Source organism: Choristoneura fumiferana, chromosome 14 (assembly GCF_025370935.1).
Source record: "Choristoneura fumiferana chromosome 14, NRCan_CFum_1, whole genome shotgun sequence".
Lineage (NCBI taxonomy): Eukaryota > Metazoa > Arthropoda > Insecta > Lepidoptera > Tortricidae > Choristoneura > Choristoneura fumiferana.
The window spans coordinates 14,871,610-14,898,283 of NC_133485.1; the positions used below are offsets into that span (position 1 = coordinate 14,871,610).

General features: G+C 38.0%; 1 protein-coding gene across 4 annotated transcripts in view; it reads right to left on the reverse strand.

Moving 5' to 3' along the window:
* Positions 1-24,687, reverse strand: part of Nckx30C (solute carrier family 24 member Nckx30C) — an 87,841-nt gene extending 63,154 nt beyond the window's left edge. For 2 of the 4 annotated variants that reach the window (XM_074097957.1, XM_074097956.1), the window contains exons 1-2: positions 23,975-24,687; positions 11,030-11,053 (exon numbers count right to left, since the gene is read on the reverse strand). In XM_074097957.1, coding sequence (XP_073954058.1) covers positions 11,030-11,053; positions 23,975-24,670 — 720 coding nt within the window. In that variant the 5' untranslated portion in view covers positions 24,671-24,687. The remainder of the gene's footprint in view (positions 1-11,029; positions 11,054-23,974) is intronic. The other 2 variants (XM_074097959.1, XM_074097958.1) reach the window with 2 other exon arrangements.
* Between the last annotated feature and the right edge of the window lie 1,987 nt (positions 24,688-26,674).

The window sequence follows — 26,674 nt, forward strand, 5'->3', positions numbered from 1 at the left end:
CACCGTCGCCCATGGACACCCGCAACACGAGGGGTAGGCTCGTTTTTTAAAGATCCCTAAGTTGTAACGCTCCGGTAATGTTGTGGGTGGTTGTGTGTTGTGTTGTGTGAATGTTGTTGTAAATCCGTTCAGCCGATTTTGCTTGATTGAGCAACAAATATCCAAACATCTTCACAAACTTTCACATTTATAATATTAAATAAATAAATAGTAGGATAGAATGTAATAGAATAGAGTAACAAACTGCTGTCTCAACTAATTAAGAAACGAGCATTAATTATCGACAGTACCAATAAAGGGGCAACAGTTGCCGGCTACGATCGGACACCAATTTCGGCAATGCCAGCTATTGATTTGCAGTAACTACAGACGGGTCTCAAACGCTTCGCTATGCCAGCAATGCTTTGGTCCATAACATAGCTATAGATATAAGTAAAATAAGTTATAAATAAGAAGGGTGTATGTTCTTACATAGCGTAGTTTACCACTTTAAAAATAAAATAATGCTGGTGCTCAACATACGCATAGAGATCAAATTACGTATTCAGTTATGCGAATTAATGTTATGCGATTTATAATTATGCGAAATAACGTTATGCCAATTTCAATTAGGACAATTTATGTTATGCCATGGCCCAATAACCCTGTACTATTACTTATTCTGCGCTTCGGGCAGTCGGGTAAAAAATAATAAAAAGCAATGGCATTTTTTGAACAATCCCAATTGTAATATGGTGCGAACGAAATAGCAGTATGAGGGAACGAATTTTTGTCAGCAGTGTTGTTGTTAGAGCCCGTTCCTACATGTCGGGTGTCGGATCCGTTTCGTGTCGGATGTCGGCCATTTCTATAGAAAATCGTGTCGGACAAGCAATTCGGTATTTGACTATTTTTTATATGTATTATAAATTAAAACTTTACAATGCCTGTTATCGAATTGAGAAACAAATTTTAAGCTACCTTTACAAATAACAAAGTTATAAAGGTTTGAAATCCAAGATTAGACAGAGAAAGACATACTGGCATGTGACGTCACACGCTAGTAGCGCCCATACTTGCTGCATAGAGAAAAGCGTTTGAGAAAGAGACAGGTATATAGATTTTACAAAAAATCACTATAAATATAATGACCCGGATAACTCACGTCTTAAATCGAGTTTAGCTCGACATGTTTCGGGCTAATCCGTAGCCCTTCGTCTTCGGAGCAACGCGACTCAGCGGCTGCTGCAACACGCGCACTGCGCGCCGCCGCTCTGCTCGCGCGACTACCCGACGAAACTGACACCGGCACACAACTACCCGCGTTTTCATCATCATTACAACTGTCAATTGACAAAGGACGAAGACGAAGGGCTACGGATTAGCCCGAAACATGTCGAGCTAAACTCGATTTAAGACGTGAGTTATCCGGGTCATTATATTTAATATGAGTGAGTCTCACGGTAGTTTCATGTTCAAAATCACTATAAATCAAATTTTTAACTGATTTATGTTTTCTCTTCGCTAAACACTTTCTGTGTACCTATATTTTCATAATAATATATAAGACATGGCAAATTCAGGAGTAGTCAAATACCGTATTGTGAATAGCTTCATATAAAATGTTCTGCCTCTGGAACATCCGATTAAAATCCGGGCCCGGCATCCGACAAGTGGGAACCAGCTCTTAAGCGAAACGTCACTTCAAAATATGTTGTTCTAATTATGTTTAAGATAACCTATGAACTAAAACCTTAAGCCTCAAATCTTAAGATCGCGGGTGAGCAAAGAAATTCTTTTAGTTCATGGACCTCCGCAAAGTATCGCCTGATTCAATAAAAGATAACCTAACCAACAAATAGTTGGAAAACCGCCGACTTTGTCACTTCAAAGTTCAATATCTCAAAAACGGCTAAACCGATTTTGATGAAACATATCTATGAACCATCGCTAGGAAAACGGACATTTCAGGCTGGAGCCATTCAAATCGGTCCACCCGTTTAAGAGCTACGGTGCCACAGACAGACACACATAGCGGTCGAACTTATAACACCCCTCTTTTGCGTCGGGGTTTAAAAAGTAAATCCCCCATAACGTAATGACTCCGCGAGGCAAGCACTGGCCAAACACAGAGTGTTGACAAGCCTCCAACAACCAATGTTTGCCCGCGTTTAGAAAAATATTTACTTTCATAGCCGAGCTTAGCCTTTACCTGGCTTGCGGTTATGAGCAAACAATTAATTGACTCAAGCGGTTAAAAAAAATAACTTTATTACAAAAAAATGCATTACAGTATAAGCACCACATACATACCTACTTAGTTAGTAATCTTTATTAGGTATTTATGTAACTAAGGAGTGCAGAGGGGGAGCCCCTATTACAGTACTATCGAAAATACAAAGTAAAACAGATGCACAGAGAAACCAGAAAAAGAGACCGGCGCTGGGAATCGAATCCAAGTCCTCAGCATTCCGTGCTGCGTGCTATACCCTACACCACCACTGGACAGGAGTGCAGACACAAATTTCTCCTATGCACCACATTTGTTTGTTTCTTATTCAGTCACTTAAGCAGCGACACTAGCGACATCTATGCTTTAGCCCTCATCGAGAAACTTTCAGCGCTGGTCTCTTTTTCTGGTTTTTCTGTGCATCTACGTTTCAGTTTGTATTTTCGATATGGATTTTACGGCATCACCGTAAATGTAAAAAAATTTGGAGTTGAAATAAAAAATACAAAAAGACTCCTGCTTTTAAATAAAAAAACCGCATTCAAATCGGTCCATCCGTTTAAGAGCTACAGTGCCACAGACAGACACACAGACACACATAGCACCCCTCTTTTTGCGTCGGGGGTTAAAAATTAGACATTAATGACATTGTAATAAGAACTACGGCACGCGTCATCGTGAATGACTCTACCTATAGCTATGTTTATCTATATTTTTTTAATCATAACATATTTATATGTGTACTAGCGTGTACCCGCGGCTTCGCACGCGTAAATCATTAGATACAGCAGTTGAATTGAAATTCCGGGATTTTATTAAATTCTCGTGGAATTCCCTAAAATTACATAGTGGTTTTCATTGACGTTAAATTAAAACACCTATGCCAAAGTTCATTACTCTAAACCCAGCGGTTGTTATTTCGAGATTTTATCTCTATCCCGTGGGAATATCGGGATAAAAAGTAGCTTATGTGTTATTCCAGATGTTCATCTATCTACGTACCAAATTTCATGACTCTAAGCCCAGCGGTTGTTATTTAGAGATTTTATCCCTCCTAATTAATCCAGGTTATAAACTAACTTTTTGCCAAATTTCATCTAAATCCGTCTAGACGTTTCAGCGTGAAGAAGTAACAAACATACTCACTCACTCACATACTTTCACATTTATAATATTAGTAGGATTTACTTATTTTATGACAATATTTAGTGCCCTCTTATCTCGTTTGAGATCCATGATGCCGACCATATTCATGGGTAAGAATATCATTCAATAAGATAACACATGTGCGTCTCGTCCATTGGAGGACAATATTGCCAGTGTCTAGTAGGTTTTGCCGTTGTACGGTAAAAATTCTAGAAAACGAAATATGAGATGTAATGGTGGATGAACGATGACAGCGCGAATTCTATTTCTGTTTTTATTATTATTATTCTTATCCATGTCACTTCACGTCATGTAATGTCACGAATAAATGTTTTCTTTCTTTCTTTCTTTCTTCTCACATGACAGAGAATTCCTACCGCTTTGTCAATAATCATCATCATCAGCAGCTATACAAGACGTATTGGTAGACATGCTTTTCCCGAAGAACGCCTCAATAAACGGTCCTGGCCCTTTACTACGAAGTGCAAAATTCCAACTTCATATCTTGCCGTCACGGTGACGCTAATATTATTTAATACGAGAGTGAGAGGGACGGTAAGATACGAACTTCGATTTTCAAACTACGCAGTAACCCCCCCTCTGCGCTGCCCGCATCTAACTTATAAGTTAGATATATGAAAGGAATACGATATTTGACTATTTAGTTATTGAACAGAAAATCAATTTTTAACCCCTTTGAACGGCAAGCAAGAACACCTGCCTACCGCCTATCACGGCAGCAACGCCTAAAGCTGTCAGAGCTAAGGCGTGTGGTGTAGTTACTTTGTTTTCATCACACTTGCTCGTAAACAGTGTCGAAACAAGCAGGCTAACTTGGTTGCAACCCCCAAATAAAACCCTCGACCTTAATGTGCTTGTCATGAAACCCGTGCTGGGTAAATGAGTCATTGCGCGTACTAATTTTCATGTCATGAAGCCCAAGGTCGGTAAATGAGTTTGTTCCTGCATAGGTGCTGCTGCTCCGTGCGCGCGCTGCACACGCACGCCATGCACATGCTGCGGATTGCCAAGAGCGCAGCCAGCGGTATCGGCAATTTTTTATAAAATGTTAGTTTTTCTATTACAAATATACAATTTTACTCGCAAATGTGATGAAAAACATTGTATGTCGCACGAGCGGTACTAGAATTACGAACATCGACTCATTAAAGCCCTCAGTCTTCGACTTCGGGCTTCTAATAGACTCTCGTTCGTAATTCCTTATTTACCGCCCTTAAGACACAATGTACTATTTTTGTTTTACTTTGATCCTGAATTTTATATTTATTATTTTAATTTAAAGCATGGTATGTGAATAAATACGAAAGCGTTTAAAGGGTTAATCTACCTTTACTCTTCGGAAGTATGAAGGTTTGAAATTCGAGGTCAGAGAGAGACCTTGCATGTGACCTCACATGCAAGTAGCGCCATAACCGCTGCATAAACAAAACCATTTTAGAAAGAGACATAGGACCATACGAATAAAAAAAACATTATAAATACAATTTTCAAACAAATCAAAGTTATCTTTTCGCTAAACATAGTCTGTATATCTATATTTTCATAATACAATAAATAACATAATAATAACCAATAGGTTAACAATACAGGAGCCATCAAATATCGTACGTTTTTTTTCGTAACTGTCAAACAGCATTATTACTCTCTCTTCTCAGACTCTGTTTTCAGCTAGTTCTATTTACCCCGTCCTTAATTCCTGCATTGTAAGTTAATGGAGCTTTAGTTGTGAGCAGGCACTGGGGTGGAACCTGCAAGTCAGCCGTCAGGGGGTAGGGGGGGTTGATTAATTTGCCCCAAATTTCCTAACCCGACACTGCCCGCTAGAATTGCCTATGATATAATACTGTCCGCATTTTTCTTTCACCCCCAGGGAACTAGCGCGTGATAAGGATAAAAGGTTTGTTTAGTTTTGCTGCTGTAAGCTGTCGATGTGTTCTTTGAATTTAGGTAAGCCCTAGTGTTGAGAGTTCCAAGATATATTTCCAAGCTTTTATTTAACTTGCCTTGTTTGTTGTTTAGTAAAAAATTGCAAGTTCAATTTGACCCGCTTCGAATGCGTCGGATTGAGTTGAAATTTGATATACGGAAAAGTTGAATGACAATGCAACTAAAACGGATTAAAATTAGACAGCAAAAAATCTTTTACTTATTAACAATGTTTTTTTTTAACAGAAACTTTTTGTTTTTTAATTCTAAGGCATGATTTTGTAAACTCCTAAAAAGTTGACATTTTGTGGAGTCATTGTAGGCCTGTGTGACATACTTAATATATTGTTTTATGTGAAAGAAGAAGGCGTTGGGTTTTGCATGTTGTATCGCACGCACGTATCTATATCGGAGAGGCAAGATACAATTGTAATTCAATCCTAAGTAGGTACTTGCTAAAATGCACATAGAGGCATTGGCAATTATAATGGCCAACGAGACTAAGTAGATCGAATGTAGCTGCAATTTCTATGTACTAGACACCATATAATTTACCTATAAAATCTCTTATGAAGCTTAAATCGACATCTACAAAATAAACTCTTCGTTAAGATCGTCGCAAGCTCCAGTACCTATTCGTAGTTCTGACAGGGCCAGTAATTGGGCCGTCCTCGTGGGACCTTGGTTCAATACGTAATTATTTGTTAACGTTATAGTTCATAGGATATACCTACACTACAGCCAAAGTTGGGTACCGTTGATCAAATAGCTAACTCCTTTAATCGCTGAACTATTACTAAAACATCGTTAAACGTCATTAAAACGTTGTTTCGAAATATTTAACAAATACTAACATTATAACAGATTTAAGTGATTCACTATAAACTACCTAATTCCAAAGTTCAAAACATTCGAAAAGCAATGGGAAGCGGGCCAAACACACATGCAAGAATAGACAAGAAAGAAAGAAAGAAAAGTTTATTTTGGCTCCAAAATGTACCACCTAAAACTAAGACTAGAACTAGCACTAAAACTATGTTACTAGGTGACACGGCAGGATACCAAAAAGGGTCTCCACTCAGCATGTGTTGCCGCACATTATGTGCAGTAACGCTGGTTTTCTGTGGAGCCCAAAACAAGAAGACAAGAAGACAAGAAGTTCACTTGAAAGAAAAAGTTGTAAAATGTACATCCGTCCCTTTATAAAAACTTCTTAAAAATCACCTGCCGCGATTCATTAATAATACCGTCATTTCTAGATTCTCTTTCTCTTAAAATTGAATAAACATTCATCAAATTCTGCTTACTGCGCGTTTTCGCCGCCATTTTGTGGAGCGGTTCGACAAAATGGCGGAGATTTAATTAAGACTAGAACCTGTCACGATCTTATTTATTGCCGTTTTTGGTTTATTAGGGCTGAAAATATTAATATTGTGACGGCGTTTAATTTAATTTATGGGCAACCACTTTCACGTTAACGACGTCGCGCTGTGGTGATGTGACCAGGATCTAATATGATTGGTCGGTTCTGTCATTAATTGTATACAGATAGTATAAGTCCCGGGGAAGGACATAGAATAGTTTTTATCTAGGAAAATTGCACAGTTCCCGTGGGATAGCAATAAATGAATTCTATGTGAACGGAGTCGCGGGCAAGAGTTAGTTAATGTATCATCATCATCATCATTATCCCAGCCTATATACGTCCCACTGCTGGGCACAGGCCTCCTCTCAGAACAAGAGGGCTTGGGCCGTAGTTTATGAATAATTATTGAAACTAATATTGACGTCTTCGATATTTTAATTAGAATTAAGTTTAGACCGTATACTCAAAAATTGCAATTTATTTAATTACTTCCTAAAGCGTGCATTATAAAGAGCCTATTTTCCTTCTCTCCATTCCTATATTGAACAGACTGTAGTTTTGGATGAGAAAAAAAAATCACCCCCACTTTACGTCTATATAGGAGGTAGGTACCTATAATTTTTTTTTGGATTTTTTATATTGTACCATTTTGTCGGCATAGTTAACATATATATCCGTACCTACAAAATTACAGCTTTCTAGCATTGATAGTCCCTGAGCAAAGCCGCGAACGGACAGACAGACAGACAGACAGACATGGCGAAACTATAAGCCATATCTGCCATGTTGGCTACGGAACCCTAAAAACGGCCGGAAAGGATTCAAATCACAGACAAACACAGATACCATATAGTATGTAAATAGAGCTACAGAGTACATCAGATTGAATGATAACATAACGGATAACTTACGTCTGAAATCAAGTTTAGCTTGACATGTTTCGGGCTTATCCGTAACCCTTCATCTGGGTGGGTGGGAAACTTGATTTCAAACGTGAGTTATCCGTTATGTTATTATTTATAATGCTCAAGTCTCACGGTAGTTTCATGTTCAAAATTACATCAGATTGAGTTAGGTATGTATTTTTTTTATTTATAAACAAATAAATAGTATACAAAATAATTAACAGAAATAAATAAAAATATAACTAAAAGTTAGGTTAATGATTTCTATTTGAAATTAAATAAACGAAACGCACTAACTGACAACAATTTACAGATGTAACTATGTATTTACTCTCTTTAAAGATAGGCTTGTCTTTAATCTGAAGGAACTTACCGCCAGTGTCCAAAATTTATTTTATTTTCATTCAATTCGTTCACTTTTATTCATTCAAAGTTCATATTACCTCGTTGTTAGTTATAATATAAAGTTAAAATTACTATGGAAACCACAAATATCTTCAACCGTGCGAGATAACTTAATTGAAACGTTGTACGTAACTACTCTACTACAATAGTAGATTGATAACCAAGGGTGGAAAGTGACCCATTTCACCCGAGATTTCGTTCGAGCGCCAATAGTTCGAGGGGAAATGGGTAATTTCACCCGAGTGAGACACTCTACTTTTCATTTCGACTGTGAGGAAAGTAAAATACTACAAAAAAATGAGAATAATAATAAATTGAATTTACTTATATCCAACCTCCAACGGTACCTTTTCGACCTTGCCACGGCCGACTATAAAAAAAAATCGAGTTGGTCACGACCAAGGAGCTTATATACAAAACTGGAGGTTGAACGCCGAACGAAGAAGTTTGACCTTTATTACTTATTTATATATTCCATCTCTTTCTTTCACATTTCACGAATGACTTCCATCTCTTTCTTAACCTAACTAAAGAAAGAGATGGAATATGTTCGTGACGTAATAAAGATCAAATTTCTTGTTTCAAACGGATGTTCGGCGTTCAACCTCCAGTGTTGTATATAAGCTCCTTGGTCACGACGTGCATCTAGATGGCCATGCCGAAACGGGAAAAAAGTGTCATTGACGTAATTCAATTATCTTCGACTCCGTGGCTAATTGAAAAATTTTAAAAAAATACTTTTCACCCTAGAGATGAAAACGCAATTTTCCACCCGGCTATCTACCCATGAAAATGAAACTTTCCGAACAAGAGAGATGAAAATACCTTTATTCTGCCGCTACAAAAATATCAAATTCTCAGTATCACGTTAAAGCAGCGTTTCCACCAGAGATGTGCGAGGATGTGTTGCGATTGCGAGGAATATGTTGTTCATTAACCAATAGAAACGCTTCATTTACCTTACCTCGCTCCGCTCAGCTGTTTCCATGATGTGCTGTGCGAGGATGTGTAAATGAATCTTTTCTATTGGTTAATGAAAACACATCCCTCGCAAACACGCACATTATTGGTGGAAACGCTGCTCAAGCAGCATGCGAAGCACTTAGATAGCCTATAAGTGACATATAAGTCATATAACGGATAAATCAAGCTATGCAGCCTTGATCTTCAGTGTGGTAAGTATAGGTTAAATCACAAAAGCTGGCACGAATGAATTAAACGAGTGAATGATAATATTTAAATGTAAATCACAACATTACTAAATAAGGTTTCATTCAGTATCTAATAACCGTGTTATAAGAAAGAAGTATTATGTACTTATAAGGCATATTAGGCAAAGCTCTGCGCAGGGGGCGACACTAGCGCAAACCCATGATAACGTCAGTTCTCTGTATATTTTGTCGCCATGACAGATCATGACTAAAGATTATTAGACCTAAAGAAATGATATATTTATTAGTAACAAAATAATATGATATTTTACATCGATAGTTACAATAGAGCTATATTCCAAAAAAATATTTGAAATAATACGATATTATGGCATTTAGGATACTAAAAAAACTGTTTATGGTTTTGTGCTAGTGTTGCACTCTGACAGGAGAATATTTAATAAAAATTAGGAGGTCCCTGTATAAGAGCGACACTCACACAGTGACAAGTGATGTTACTTTCGTTCAATGAAGGTTTTTGTGACAAGCTAGATGGCGCTGGTATCGTGAGGTCTGTTAGACAACATTGTCATTTTTGGCACGTTTGTGATTGGTATAATAACTGAATGAGCCAATCATAAGTAAGATTATAACATTTTAAACTTTCGTGATTCTCACTCATAGTCAAAATACCACAAACGGGACTTATCACGCTATTATTACACAAGTAATATTTACCTCGACGTTTCGGCAACGTTACAGTTGCCGTGGTCACGAGTAGACTGAAGTGTGAGGTGTCAAGTCTGCCTAGCAGCGCGAGTTCTTCGAACTACCCGCACTTGATCACTAATAGTGCCGGCACTCGTATCCCCTACCCGCACTTGGTCACTTTTATTAGTCACCCTATCACACCGACACACAACACTAACAACGTCCGATCGTCCCTCCGAACATGTTGTGTTATAATAGCGTGATAAGTCCCGTTTGTGGTATTTTGACTATAAGTAAGATTGTAACGTCAAACGGACCTCTCGATGCTAACGCCATCTAGCGATATTTCGCCTGTCAAGAAAGCCTCATTCATTTGTGCCAGCTCTTCTGAATCGATGTACACTTGCCTCTAAATGTAACACCCTCAATGCAGCGGCATGCAGCTAAATCCATAGTACAAAAATAGACTTGCGCGAAATCGCAATTTTTCGATATCGACCAATTATATTATTATTATCCTAAGTAACTCGAAATTGCTGCACAACAGATTTTCAACGGTTTTCGTTAAAACTTATAGCTGTTTAAGCTGGCTGTATAAAAGAGTTTACAGTACTTATACAGCTTAAATGTGCACAAATTAAGCAACTTAATATTTCCTTGTATCGGTGTCTATGTTTGGTCGGTACGAAAAATCGTGGTTACACGCATATCTACAGCGTGTATTTTTGATACTACCTCAAACTTTAAGGGTAGTTAGTGAAGGACCTAATAATCACATTTTATTGTGTTTATTTTCCTTACCAAATTAATAAGCACGCAATGTATGACTACGTGATACTGCTTTGTTTTTATTCAAAACGTCGCACTTATTGACGTGACAGCTGTCACAGAACGCTTCTCTCTCGTATCAAATGCTGCTCGAAAATATTTCAAAAATTAATTACGCTCCGGTAATTAATTTTAAATTTACAATTTGTTTTGATGTCGGTTCACAGCACTTAAATCTTCGTCTGGTTATAGTTTGAGGTAGTATCAAAAATACACGCTGTATATTGCGTAGGTATTTATTTGATAAGTCCGTTTAGTTCTACGAGTAAACTACGCCATGCAATGTTATAAGCTGAAGCTATATGAAAGGAATATCGGAATTAAAGAAGTGAATAGTGCTAGTTATAAGGCAATAACTCACCAAGGTTTGAGCGGCAGTCTGGTGCTGTAAAAACAGGCTTAAGTCAGTTTAGCCAGTACAGAAGGGACTCATAAAGGTGTCGGTTTGTGTACAGACACACGCGTCGTGAAAAATAAGATTCATTCGGTCGATTTGTCACAGTAAAAGGTCATGTATTCATAAATTGAGTAATTTTTATAATATTGTAGTTTCGGAACAAAAAGAAAACAACTGATCGATTCGGGGGTTTTTTTTTATTCGACTGGATAGCAAACGAGCAAGATCTCCTGATGATCACCACCGCCCATAAACATCTGCAACACCAGGGGTATTGCAGACGCGTTGCCAACCTAGAGGTCTAAGATGGGATACCTCACGTGCCAGTAATGTCACCGGCTGTCTTACTCTCCACTCGGGTATTACTTTGCTAAGATTAACAATTAACAATGAAACTAAACTGCTTTAACTTGCTTCTTCGCTATAAACATGTACCACAGCTACGTTTGTGCGAGACATGTATGTTATAACATGTAGAGCCGATCCACCTTCTCATGCACAACATTTAATATGCATGTCACACAAAATATGTTGCTCGATTTCGTTGGATGAATATAATAATATGTGTCGTACATACATAGCTGTGGAGGTGTTTTTAGCGGAGAAACAAGGACACGTGGTTTAGCTCATTTAAAAACAAAACAATGTATAGGTGTCATTCACGATGACGCGTGCCATGGTTCTTATTACAATGTTATTAATGTCTAATTTTGACAAAATCACGCGTCTTCGTGGATGGCACTAGGTATAACTTCCTAGCCGGTGACACTACAAGCCTAACCGTTGCTTATCGCAAGCAAAATTCAATCTCACACACATTGAACCTACAAGAGTGGGATAGACTTAAGCTAGTCATGCAACGGCTACGTTTTATAAGTGTCTTAGCTTTCTTCAGGAATATATTTATTCACATGATTGACAGATGTGAATAAAAATAGAAATAGAAATACATTTATAAACATTTTTTACTGGGCTTTGGGTGTTTTTAAAACCACAACGTATACCCACATCATCAATTTGTTCTACGTACGTTTTGATGCTTTTGTTTGACTTTAAATGAACACCGGACCTTTTACAATAAATGGAGTGACGACTTTTATGATTTCGTAAAACTAACTAAATTCAAATTCCATTTCAAAAATCGTAAAAATGCGGCGACATGCCATATCGACCAGTCAGCAACGTCGACTATGAAACTTGCGCGTAATCGTAATTTTCAAAATTCTAAGTAACACAAAATTGCTACACAACAGGTGATCAACGGTTTTCGTTAAAATATAAAGCTTTAAACAACTTTAAAATTTAAAGTAAAACGAAACGAAACTTTAAAACGAAAACCTGCTGCTGCTATATAAATCTGGTTGTATAAAAGAGTTATACAGTTCTTATACAGCTTAAATGCGCACAAAAGCAGTATAGTAGTTCATTATATCGCTGTCTATGATTGCTGAACACTGAAAATCGTTGCGATTTTACGACAGTTTAATTGGAATTTGAATTTATCAGTATTGGTAACGTGTCAAATTAAATAAAATTTAAAAATAATAATGGACGAAATACATAGTGGTCATTTGATATAACATGAATTTCGGTGAAGCTAGTAATTATACAAACTTTTATGATCGTGTAAACTACAGATTGGTTTAAGTTAGGTTAGTTTTATTTTATAACAATTCTGTAAAATTGACAATTCTTGAGAAATTTGCACTATATAAAATTACCATTACTTACGTATTTCATCTATTATTGTTTTTAAACTTTATATATTGTAATACGTACCGATCAGTATTCAACGTATCAGTCGCGATTGCGTGAAAATTTCCTTAAGTATGTAAACAAACCAACACCTTAACATTAGTCAAAGCACAGAGTGAGTAGGTACCTTTCATGATATGAAAACGCACAGAGAGCTAGACAGGGCTATACTTGCTTTGGATAGGTATTTAACTAAATGTAAACAAACTTTAGCTGCCAGATTTGGTTCATTCAAGGATTTTAAACATTTTTCTTATCTATGATTGTAATACAAACTAGACAAGTGTATTTCAATACAGAAATGCAAATGTTTAAAAAAGTCAAAGTCAAAATATCTTTATTTAGATAGTTTAATGGGGGGATTTCAATATTTAAGACACCAATTGCCGTTGTTTTGTTTACATTTAGTTAAATACTTATCCAAAACAAGTATAGATTACGATGGCAGTGCATTTAACACTCATATTTTAACAACTCAACATTCAGTTTCTATTTTGGCAAGTTTCGGCGACGTAAAATTTAAGTCTTGGTTAATTTGCCGAAAAAAGTAGGTGAAAATGTAGTTGCAATATTCCTTTATATTTATACAAGTAGATACAAGATCTTCGTACAAATATTACATTACAAGTGAAGCTAATACGACCGCACGAACCTCGCACGTTTCAACTCCCTCGACCCCCTTCTTTGGTTCTTACCTTCCAACTTGCTGATTGCTTTCCATCAGGTAACCCGCCTGCTCGTTTTCCCCCTATCATATAAAAAAAATTGCATCCGTTGGCCATTTATATAACTAAAATAAACAGTGTCTTATCATTAATAATCGTTCACTTCATTTTTAAACTGAAAAACACACTTACTCAAAAGTCAAAATCGTACAATCAAATTCTAAGAATAAAAGTGACATGTTACAGACCCTTTCCTACGAAGTGGAAAATTCGAACTTCGTATCTTGCCGTCCCGCTGACGCTAATATTATTTAATACGAGAGTGAGAGGGACGGGACGATACGAACTTCGATTTCCGAATTTAGTATAACTTAGCCCCCGCTGACACCAGAGCGAACCGCAATTACACAGAATGTAACATAATAAATTCAAAATCCAGAAAAAAGTTTTAAGAGAAAGGCCCGTATATAGTAAGGAAGACTGCCGGAACCCTAAATATACTTCGCAACGATCGCTGCCAGGCGATCTTTCCATTAATAATAACACGACACGATAATAATAAAATACGCGAAAAATGTAAACAAAAAGGAAAGTACGGTTTCCTTTCGCACGAATACCGTCTACAAAACAATTCTTTCCGTAATCTGTCTTTGACATTTTTAATAAAAGTTTTCAGGGGGCGACTTTTTAAATGTTCGTTCTAATTCTTGGTGATTCTTTTGATCTTAGCAATCCCGTTTCAATATATGTAGGTACTGTTTATAAGCTTGTATCTGCGTCTTTGGTCCACAAAATTAGAGTAATTTGGGGCTTTTCAAATTACTTATGGTCTTAAGAGGCGGGGGCTTAAAAATGTCTAATTAACATCCTCTCAGCGGAGTTGCAAAAGTAACTCAAAGAAAAAAACCGGCCAAGAGCGTGTCGGACACGCCCAAAATAGGGTCCCGTGGCCATTACGAAAAAAATAAGTAATATTTTTCTAAGGATTTCGTATTTTATACGGAATCTTCCAAGTTCAGGTATATTTCATACCTTAGGCTGCTATTTACTCTTAAAATACTAATAATTCTCAAGCAAACTTAGCCGTTATAGTTTTCCTTGAAAGTTTGATATCTACCATCATCTATACTACCATCCTGAATTTTTCCACCCACCGGTTTAGATTTTAGAGGGGGGGGGATGCTCGATTTTCATGAAAATTTGCACTTTAAAGTTGACTAAACTTGAAAAATCGTCTTAGCAAACCCCTAATGGTTTTTAATATCCAACGATACCCCACACTATAGGGTTGGATTAAGAAAAAAAATCACCCTCACTTTACGTCTATGGGAGGTACCCGAAAAAAAATTTTTTTAGAAGTTTTTATTGTACCATTTTGTCGGCATAGGTTACATATATATCCGTGCAAATTACAGCTTTCTAGCATTGATAGTCCCTCAGCAAAGCCGCGGACGGACAGACAGACAGACAGACATGGCGAAACTATAAGGGTTCCGTTTTTGCCATTTTGGCTCCGGAACCCTAAAAAGGAAAATTAATATTGACATAGAATTGCTATGGAACATCTTTTCTTAGTTTTAATGAGTCGATGTTTTGCGAGCGAGAAATATATTGAGCGAAGATTTGTTTCCGACACCGTAGAACGTTCTCACAGTAAGTGTCATAATAAATTCCCTTGTCAAGCAATGTCTTTTTCTATGAAAAGGTTCCACAGTTGGTCAAGGTTCAGTTAGCTCGAGTGTACAGTCACCAGCATTAATATCTGCCACAGCGGAGCGTGCAAAAATATCTGACACGTCCTTCCGGCCCTAGAAGTAGAGTCGTATCAGATATTTATGCACGTTTGTTGTGTCAGATATTGGTGCTGGTGACTGTACCCACTTTAAAAGTAAATAAAAATATCCCCGGAAACTTGACACTAATTGCTCTAGTTAACCGATAAAATTAATAAATATACTTAAATAGATAACATACATAAATATTATTAAACGCAAACAAGACTCCAGAACAAACAATTGTATTTTTAATACAAATATCTGCCCCAACCAGGGATAGAACCCAGGACCCTAAGCTTCTTAGTAATCTAAATAACCTCAAACCAGCTTGAACGACAGTCTACAATTAAAAGGTCGGCAATGTACGGTCAGCATCAAAAGTAGCTGGTTACTTTTTTACTCTGTCACATTAACACATTTGTCAGTCTTGTATGGCGCTAAGTACGTGGCTGTAAAACGACAAAGTACAAAAGTAACCGGCTACTTTTTATGTTGACTGTACCAGTGACTAAATAAAAACTGCATCCTACCTTTGGGTCAACCTTCAATGTATATCTCTATTTTTTTAATCCAGTGTACACACAGGGTAAGGCTTTACCTACCTATAATACGTAGATAGAGCTACCTTTTACACGATACCTTTTGTTTTTGAAACTCTACTCGGCCTCTTTCGGTAACAATAGGGTGGCCATCATAAAACAAGGCACGATTTCTTTAGGAATTATTACTATTTAGGCCGAGATGCTTACTTTGTTTTATATTAGGCGTCTTCAAAATGTTTCATTTACTGATTGTAAAGATATACACGGTGTTAGAAAATGAATCCAGGATATACTAATTGCGATAAAGAAAAATATTACAATCAATATTCAAAGTGTTACTACTTTAGGTGTTGATGTTCAATAAAGAGTTATTGTATTGTACCCCGTCAAAGGCGAGTGAACCGACTACATTATATTTAAAACCAAAAACTCACATGATCAACGTTCAAAAATCCCTAACTATTCATAGTATTTTTTTATGCGTTTTATATCTTTTTGTTTTGCATAGTTTTTATTTTACAGCGCATTGGTGTTTAACTGTAATGCTGTAATTTTTGTTGGAATAAATAAATAAATAAATGATCAACCTTTGCAAGGCTTACAAGGCTATAGTGACCCATATCTGTTGAAATATTCCAGATTAATTTTAAATCACCATGTTACCTACTTGTTTTACGTTGTTTCTTATTAAACTTTTTCATAAAAAAAAAATCTTCATATTGTTTGTAACTTTTAAGATTCGTACTCACATCACAGCTAATCTCGTATATTTCGGGACTTAACCTTTCATATACCTATCACAGGTCAGTGCAAATTTTAAGGTTTTCTTTTCCTTTTGTTGTGTCTTGCTTTTCTTCCTATTTTCATCTGTGTTATTTATATTATTTGAGACAAAAAAAGCAGAGAGTAAGGATAGCAAAATAAATAAGTAGATTGGAATATTTGAATAATAAGGTTTAGTTTTTTTTTTTGTTTTTACTCTCAATTATACTGCGGTAAACTGTACATTTTTATACCATTTTTTTATAAATATACTAAAAGAGGTTAATAGATACGTCATAAAACCTTAATACTCATTTCGCATTCGAAAAATAATACATGCTAAATTTCCCAACGAATGCCAATTTAACTGTCATGCAAAATAATCTGTAAAGTCAAATAATAGTTTATCTAAACCTCAGTCAGTGTGGAAAGGTCATTCTTGCAAACGTCAAAGATAGCACACCAAAATCCACGGAACAAATTTTAGTAATCTATTCTAACCCTCAAAACATTTTTACTTAGAATCCTTTTTTATTTATAACAATGTTTCAAATACATAAGCATCATGTTTAAATCACGACGTCTATATTTATTGTCCCTAAAAATAAACGTTATTAAATAACAATTTCGGTAAACTCGTACTAATTGAATTGTGTTTAGCGCCAAATGTTTTATTTCTATTTAATTGTCCCATAAATTTACCAAGCATGGTCACCGCTCGGCAAAAATGCACCTGGCACTCCGCCAAAGTGTCTAGTTGTTTCGGAGTTTCAATAACGGCGGAATTTATGTGGCGTAGTCACCCTACAATTAGTGGGCTTATTAAAAAATTTGAAGTTGTAATCGAGGGTAGTTTAGAAAGTTTAAATGTCATTTCTGTTAACCTTTTTCACGCTAATGAAGGATGATGGGCGTGTGCCTAATGTAGAAACTTTACTGGAAATTATAGGGGAAATATAAAGTCCTATTATAAATTAGTGACCCGCCCCGACTTCGCATGGGCACAACTTTGAAAAAAGGGACGAAAAAAATAAAGTTATAATACATTTGACGCTTCAACCGTTTGTTAGTTATTTACCTCAAAAGCATAAATTTCTTGTAGCGATTCACCGAATCGCATTTCACCTCGATCGTGTATCGCGTTGCGTGTTATTTTAAGTCGCTATTAGTTTTAATCGTATTTTATCTCGATCGCGTCAAATTAATTAGAGTCCCAGGCAAACATCGATCGAGGCGAAATGCATCTAGAGTAAAATACTACACGAAAAATGAGATGCTTCGAATTAATTATACTGTTATTGTAAAAAGCTACGCGAAAAATTCCATCAAGCACGCATTCGCAAGAAATTGCAAGTTCGACAAGAAATTTATACTGATCGAACTAACAAATGGCTATCAACCACATTGCTGCTACCGTGATCGAAACGTCGTGGTGGTAGTGTGGCGGTAGTAAATACCTTGTAAAGCGTGGGGGACGTCACAATAGATCTCTCTTCTTCTTTATGTTTGTCGGTTTAGTCTAAAATCACACACTGCATATGTACATTTTGCTTAGGAGAAGGGCTCTGATTACACTAGCTAGATCATCGATACCTGCAAATTTATACGGAACCCTCGGTGCGGTCTGACTCGCACTTGACCGGTTGAGTAAATTTTCCTTTAAATGAACTGTAAATAATAACTTTGCCCACCGGTAAACCGTAACGTGTATGGCCACCATAAGGTCGCTATGGTGGCCATACACGTTACGGTTTACCGGAGAGGTCTACCTGTGCAGGTAGACCGGAGCGTGTATCGATCGACCTGTGCAGTTTTTTGACCTGAAATCGATTTTGCTCCGGTCGCACCGTACGGTGAACCTGTTCGTGTGTGCGTACCTCCATTTTTCTTTTTAATAACCAATACTTACGCCACTTTTTTCACTTCCTTTTCACTGTTCTTGTATCGTTTTTCCTCAAAATTAACGTAAGGCCTAGCAGTGCTAGTGCGTCCTCGTCCTCATCATTTCATCATCATCATTCTATATACGTCCCACTGCAGGGCAGAGGCCTCCTCTCAGAACAAGAGGGCTTGGGCCATAAGTTCCCACGCGGGCCCAGTGCGGATTGGGAACTTCACACGCACCATTGAATTGCTTCGCAGGTTTGTGCAGGTTTCCTCACGATGTTTTCCTTCACCGCAAAGCTCGTGGTAAATTACAAATGTAATTCCGCACATGAATTTCGAAAAACTCAGAGGTGCGAGCCGGGGTTTGAACCCACGATCCTCTGCTTGAGAAGCGATAGGTCAAACCACTAGGCCACCACGGCTCCCTCGTCCTCACTAAATGCCAACGCAAATAGAACTGAAGACCGCTCTGGTACACCGGAACGTCCCCATATACGCTACCAAACCTGTGCAGGCAAACCTGCACAAGTAATCTGTGCGGTGGACCGTAACGTGTATGGCCAGCTTTAGAATAGTTACGTCTATACATGTGTGTTCATGCAGCTCCTCCACCTCTGCACTTACAAACACTCCACACTTTTTTGGTTGCATATATAGACTAGAGGTAGCTATCGTAAGGATGCGGTTCAGCAAAGTAATTGTTTATACTCGTATAGTTCATTGATATACCTCCGCAAAGTAATGCCTGATTAAATAAATTTTCCTTTTGTTCAGCATTTAAACCAATTGGGCTTTAAAAATCCTTTCTGATAACACCGATGGTTCAATGGCCAAAAGACAAGCCTAAAGCTATACTTAAAGGGTGTGCAGTAAATCACCGCCACTCGAGATTGCGATCGAGGTGCGTTAGCCAGATCAATAGTTACCCCCCTTATTAGTGGGTTGGTATCACTTGTGTGTTCAGGTAGCTTTCAGTGAGACAAGGGGTTTTAGTATCACCCTGTATAGTGAGATTGTCTATTGTAGTTGATTAAGAATTCGTTTATCAATATGACGCGGGAATTATGCAATTTCGGGAGATAAAAATAATCCTATGTCTTTCCTTGGGTGGCGAACCCATAACAATCTATCAATCTAATCTAATCTATCTATGTATCTATCTAATACCTTTAAACAAGCAATTTTTGTATACATAAGTACAGTCAACAAGAATTGCAATCAGCAATTAATTTAACGAATTAAAAACCTTTAAATAGAAGCAAAAAAGAAATATTAGTTAGAGGACTAAAGAAATAATAAACCTACATACCCTCGAAAAACATAACCTTTCGGACAGTTGGGAAAAAAAGCTTGTGTTGAAAATGTTTTTTTTTACAAAAACTAGATAACTATGGACCGACGACCTGGTCAAAGTGGCGCGAAGGTGCTGGATGAGGAGAGCACTGGACCGAGATAGAGAGAGAGAGAGCTGTCAAAGAAATTGAGCAGCCTTGGTCTATAGCAGTGATGGGCTAAATACGACCCGCGGACCAATCCGCCCGCTAATGGATTTAATTCGGCCTGCCGATGTTCCTTCGAATATCTCACGATAATTAGTGGGTAGATATTTATATTGATGATATTATATGGATTGTAAAATTCTAGCCCTCCTCTAAAGTATCTGTAGGTAACATAATGGCCCCGGTAAAGGAAGTTTACCCACCACTGGTCTATAGTGTGGTTGTCTGCTCTGTTTGCTGGCAGTAACCATGGCAACTACGCATAGCTTCGCGTGCCACCATCACGTGTATCCAGCGCCTTCAGCGGTGATTGTGCGCACACTGATTGGCGGGAAAGTGGGTTAGTTTACGATGCTTGATGGATTTGCTTGTGACGAATTTGGGACTGATTAAAATAGGATTTTCACGTTATAAAGAGTCCCAGATGTGGTGTCTCTAACATCTGGTAGCATGGTGTACGGTTGTGTTGCTCTGAAGATGAGCTCTGGTTGAGTTCAAAACGCGTTAGTGTAGTATGGCGGTGGTGATAGATGGGTTGGAGTGATTTGTGTGTGTTCTTACAGTGTGGAGGAGGAGCAACTGCATGAACACGCATATCTTGCATAAACGTAGCTAACTTTAGGTCACGGGTGAGCAAGAAATTCTTTTAGTTCACTGATATGGACCTCCGCAAAGTGACGCCTGAGTCAATAAATTATTTAAAATATTTGTCAACCACAATTACAATATGCGGGAAACATTTATAGGAGGTTCCGTCAAGGGTTCTCGGCTGGTATAATTGTTGAAAGTCATAAATTGTTTTTGTCATATATATTATTGTGTTTTTCATATTATTTTTTTCTAAATCCATTAATTGTTTACCTAGATTTTTTATTAAACGAACCTAACCGATAGAGTTTTACAGGACGGCCAAATAAGACAAATTCACAGTTTGCTGCAAGAAAAAGTTATGACTAACAAATATTATGACAAACACCAACATTACATTATGTATGACTATCAAACATTATGCGAATTATGCCCATTCGTCAAACTAACCCAACCAGCTGCTTAAATATTTCGGATAAATAAGACAAATTTGTATTATTTTGTTATGTTAGACCAACTGGATAATGACCAGACAATGTAATAAATAGTGAAGTTTATATAATAATTATCTATAATAATTATTATATTAATTAATAATTATCACTTGGCCCGGTATAGCTGGCCATTATTCATTCATAATGCCCTTTATTAATCACTTGGGCCATGCCATTACATATATACCTACAATAAAAAACTAATATTTTTATCTAGCTCAAGTCTTGCTCAAATTTGTTGAAGGTGGCCGTCGTGGCCTAGTGGTTTGTCCTATCGCCTCTCAAGCAGAGGGTCGTGGGTTCAAACCCCGGCTCGCACCGCTGAGTTTTTCGAAATTCATGTGCGGAATTACATTTGAAATTTACCACGAGCTTTGCGATGAAGGAAAACATCGTGAGGAAACCTGCACAAACCTACGAAGCAATTCAATGGTGCGTGTGAAGTTCCCAATCCGCACTGGGCCCGCGTGGGAACTATGGCCCAAGCCCCCTTGTTCTGAGAGGAGGCCTGCGCCCAGCATTGGGACGTATATAGGCTGGGATGGAAGTCTTGTCTTCTATCGATTAGAGAAACTTATCAAGAAATTATAAACAGATGTTGGTGCTACACGAAATGAATATTAACTGTAACCTAGATTTACTTTAGTACTAAAAAGATTTAGGTTAAATCTCAATAACCTAACGAACAAAAAGTTGGAAAACCCCCGACTTTGTCACTTCAAAGCTCAATATCTCAAAAACGGCTCAACGAATTTTGATAAAACATGTCTAAGGACCATCGCTAGAAAATCTGCTTTCAAATAAAAAAACCGCATTCAAATCGGTCCTCTCACTTAAGGCCTATGGTGCCACAGACAGACAGACAGACACACACAAAGACACACATAGCGGTCAAACTTACAACACCCCTCTTTTTGCGTCGGGGGTTAAAAAGCCGCATTCAAATCGGTCCACCCGCTTAAGACCTACGGTGCCACAGACAGACAGACAGACACACATAGCGGTCAAACTTATAACACTCCTCTTTTTATTTTGTGTCGGGGGTTTAAAATAAAGTGTATTCTAAGTTACTTATCTTATTTAATCATCCCTAGTGGAGAGGTAATCTTATTTTAATTGTTGTTTTTTATTTCATGACTTGACATTCTTTGCATATTATTTTTATGGTATTTATTTATTTTAATAATATAAAATTAATCTTATTCATGTTACCTTTGGGGGTTTTTAATATAAATTCTTTTAACTTGACATTTATTTAGAAAGGTATGTAATTTATGACGTAATATTATATTAAATTAACAAATAAACTAAACTAAACATTTTTAGTATGTTAATGGACCTTTTTATCACTCTGTTAAGTTCCCGTTATTTTATCTGGCATATATCTCTGTTGCCCTCTCTATTTCATCATCATCTCGATCTATCCACCCCACCACATGGCACAGGCCTGTCAGAAAGAAAAGGTTTGATGCGTAGTTCTCATGCAGGCTCATGAAAGGTTTTCTCACGATGGTTTCCTTCACCGCATATCAATTCCGAACAACTAAGAGCAACGCCTGGGCTCGAATCCCTGATCCGAACATTATGAAAAGAAACGGCAATATATCTGTCTCATAAGATAACAGGAACTTAACAAAGAGTAGTGGTAGGGTAAGATAACTCCAGCAACTATCATGGAATTGATTTTGTATTCAACGTATTGATTTCGCCTACGTTTGAGGCCAAGGCAAGGAGAATGATGTCCGTTATGATAGAGCTAGAACGACATCGATGCACTATGAATAAGTATCTAGACTATGGGGTTCTCTCAATAGATAAACAAGTCAGCATGTCACAGGCTCTGTCTAAACTCACAATGAACTTTGACGCAGATTTTTGAAACAGGAAGATTTAACGCATAAAAAGAAGATTCCTTAATCCTTAAGGCACAGTAATTAGTCAGGCTTTAATAAAGTCCATCGCAAAAAAGTACCACTCTAAAGGTTACCTAATATCTTAAGGCAATAAGGCCTTTGTACTCTTTTGTTTCGTTGTTTTCTTTTTGTATTATTTTTGTGTTTTATGTACAATAAAGTATTTACATACATACATACATACAATAAGAGATATCTTGTGTTTATTTGGAGTAAATCAGAATACCGAAATTGATTGTTAATTCTAACTATAGTTGTTTGGTCATGTTTTAAATAAGACACATACCTGAACATGAAACTACCGTGAGACTCACACATATTAAATGACATTGTAACGGATAACTCACGTCTTAAATCGAGTTTAGCTCGACATGTTCCGGGCTACTTCATAGCCCTTCTTCTCAGGAGCACGCGACTCGGCGGCTGCCGCAACACGCGCGCACGCACGCGCGATTTAAGACGTGAGTTATCCGTTACAATATCATTTAATAAGACACATACCTATAGGTATGGCTAACTGACTTAGTCCATCTGATGAAGAAATAAAGCTACATGATAGTCTAAATATATTCAGCCTTAAGGAGGTTATGCTTGAGGCCAGTTTTTGAAGCTAAAGTTGCAGGCTAAATCTAGCTTCGTATATAGAACCGGTTATGTATACTGGAAGCCAGAACTGCTTGCTTACTAATTACTTGCTATTCTAGCTCAACAAAGCCTCATAAGCCAAGTACATTATTAGTATAGCGTACCTTATTATGCATCAAATGAACCAAGTAAATTAGCTGTATCTAAGGATATAGCATCATCAAAATTCATCTTAGATAACCCTCGATAAGGTGAGACTGCAAATCAATTTCCACGTGTCTTTTTTAAACACCACCGATTGCCTTAAAGCCAGTACGATGTGAAATTCTGTAGCGAACACGGTTCGTAAGACGGTTCTTTTTATGCGATGGACTGACTGCCAGTTTGTCAAATCTGCGGCAGAGTGTTTACTATCCGAACATGCATCTGCGCGGGCGAGCTCACCGTGGGCATCAGCTGATCCGTGCTCCGCACGCGCGTCACCTTGTTCTTATAGATGAGCTTCTTCACAGCACGCTCCACCGGCTGGTTCCATCTCATGAACATCACGTAAGCCCCGTACAAGGAAAACAGCACCAACGCTTCCTGCCAGTAAATCAAACTGTCCCGGAAACAATATATCAACACCAACAGACTGATCGAGTAGAAACTACAGTCACGGAACAACGGCCACCAAGTCAGAGTCAACGTGGTGCGCGAGAACAGCGCGCAAGCACCGATCACGAACAAGATGTTGAACACGGCGGAGCCGACGATCGTGCCGATGCCGACGTCGTCGAACGACACAAACACGCCGATGACGGACGTGAAGAGCTCCGGGGCCGAGCCGCCGGCGGCCATGAACGTGGCGCCGGCCACGTCGTCGCGGATCGCGAGCCGCTCGATGATCACGTCCAGCGACGGCACGAAGAACTCGTCGCAGACGATTGCGAGAGCTACAAACATGTAGCCCATGCCGATCATGTGGAGGATCACCGCTCCGGAACGGCGCTGTTCTTCTGTGAAGAGGTCGTTCGGGAAGAGGGGCGTTTTGGCCTCGGCTTTGGGGTCCGGCGTGGTTTCGAGGTCGAGCAGGTCGGTGGCGTTGGGCTCGCCGGCCCGCGCTGCCGCGAGCAGCGCGAACAGCAGCGCGGCCCCCATGCCGAGCGGCTGCGGGCGACTGCCGGGCCCCGCGGCGCCCGGAGCCCGCTCGATAGCACCGCACTGCGCCGCTCCACCGCCCGCCCTCCCGCCGACCAAACCGCCCTATTCCGAAATGAAATGCTACTAATATTAAAAACTAGCAGCCTGCCCTGGCTTCGCACGGGTATGCTAATAGGGTGCGACTCGAAACTACAACGTATTTACATACAACACAACGTACGTTGTACATAGAATTATTAGCTGTATTATTTCGTATAACGCTACATAATTAGGAACTAATATTATAAATGCGAAATTAACTCAAACTGTTTGACTTTTTAAACAAAAAGTTGGAAAACCCCCGACTTTGTCACTTCAAAGTTCGATATCTCAAAAACTGCTGAATCGAATTTGATGAAACATGTCTAAGAAGCATCGCTAGAAAACCTGCTTTCAAATAAAAAATCCTCATTCAAATCGGTCGCCCGTTTAAGAGCTACGGTGCCACAAACGCACATACAGACATACACACATAGCGGTCAAATAACACCCCTCTTTTTGCGTCGGGGGTTAAAAATAGGTATGTTACTTAACCTTACCTACTTATCTAAGTAATATGTAAGTAGTTTGAGACCACAGGGCAGTTTTTTTATCTCGTAAAATAGCAAAACACTAAAACGGGAATTGGCATGCAGGTAGTATCTTTGGAGAACTACAAGTCGAGTAGTCTAAAGGGCTGTTCCACCATCCATCGATTAGTCTTAACTGACGGTTAAATGTGACGCCGTCTCCGTCTATTCGAACAAAACAAATTAGAGACAGCATCACATTTAACCGTCAGTTAACACTAATCAATGGATGGTGAAACAGCCCCTAAATCTCTGTTAATGTAACTCAAAGTTCAAAAGCTAGAACACATTACTAAAAGAATTTGAGCCGGTAACGATTTTGAATGAGTTCGATCAATCAATCAATCATTTATTTATTTGTATTGTGTTGAACTTTAAGTACATAGGTAAATATTTATGAAATAATTATTAGGGTGGCTGAACTACATAAGTAGATTAAATTATAATATCATCAAATAAAATAGATTCTATTAAGTATGCATTTAAAAAAAGTTGTGATTTATATAATGAAAAAAATATAAAATTCGTTTCTAATTAATTATTGACTTTTCTACACAAAAAGTAAATTTTATTAGGTATTTTTTAAAGTATTTTTTTAGAAAATCCCAACTGTGACACAAAAACTAATTATTTTTTAAGCTTGAATGTCAAATGTAGCAGAGGGGGACTATTCCCAAAACGCTCGACAAAATCAAAGCACCGAGCTTGGCAAACAAACCGTAAGCCCCTTGTCAGCAATGACAAATATATCGTCTTTGTCTGGACATAAACTATGCTCTATTCATGCGGTGGCTGCAATATTTGGAATTTTCAGGGCCCTGATTAATTGGGCATGCACGGGCTTTGTCCACGCAAATAATTCGTACCGAAACGTTGAAATCGTTTTGAAATCAAATTAAGTAGGTGCTCGAGGAAGTTCTTATTTTGCCCCTTTCATTTCTAATGGTAGGGGGGAAACCTGTCACCTGATGAAAAGCAATCACCGCCGCTCAAAACACCTATAAGTTGAGTTATGGACAGGATGCTGGCTTTGAGAAAAGAATAGGTTCTTTTTTAAGATCCCGAAGTGGTAACGGTCAGGAAATATTCAAAGATACAGCAAGTTTATACGAACTCTCGATGCGCGAGTCCGACTCACACTTGGCTATTTTTTTCGCAATCTCAACTTCCATAACATTAAAAAAATCTGTAATTAAAAAGTATGTTCTTGAACAAATTAGAATTACTTATATTCGTACACATACCTACTACTTACATAATTTCGTGCGTGACATGCAAATTTTTATTTCCCCATGTTGAAACGAATAAATGCTTCTTTCTTTCTTTTATAATAACTACCTATTTTATAACATCTTAGGTAGGACCCTACGTGAGTGTAATCTCAAAATAAGCT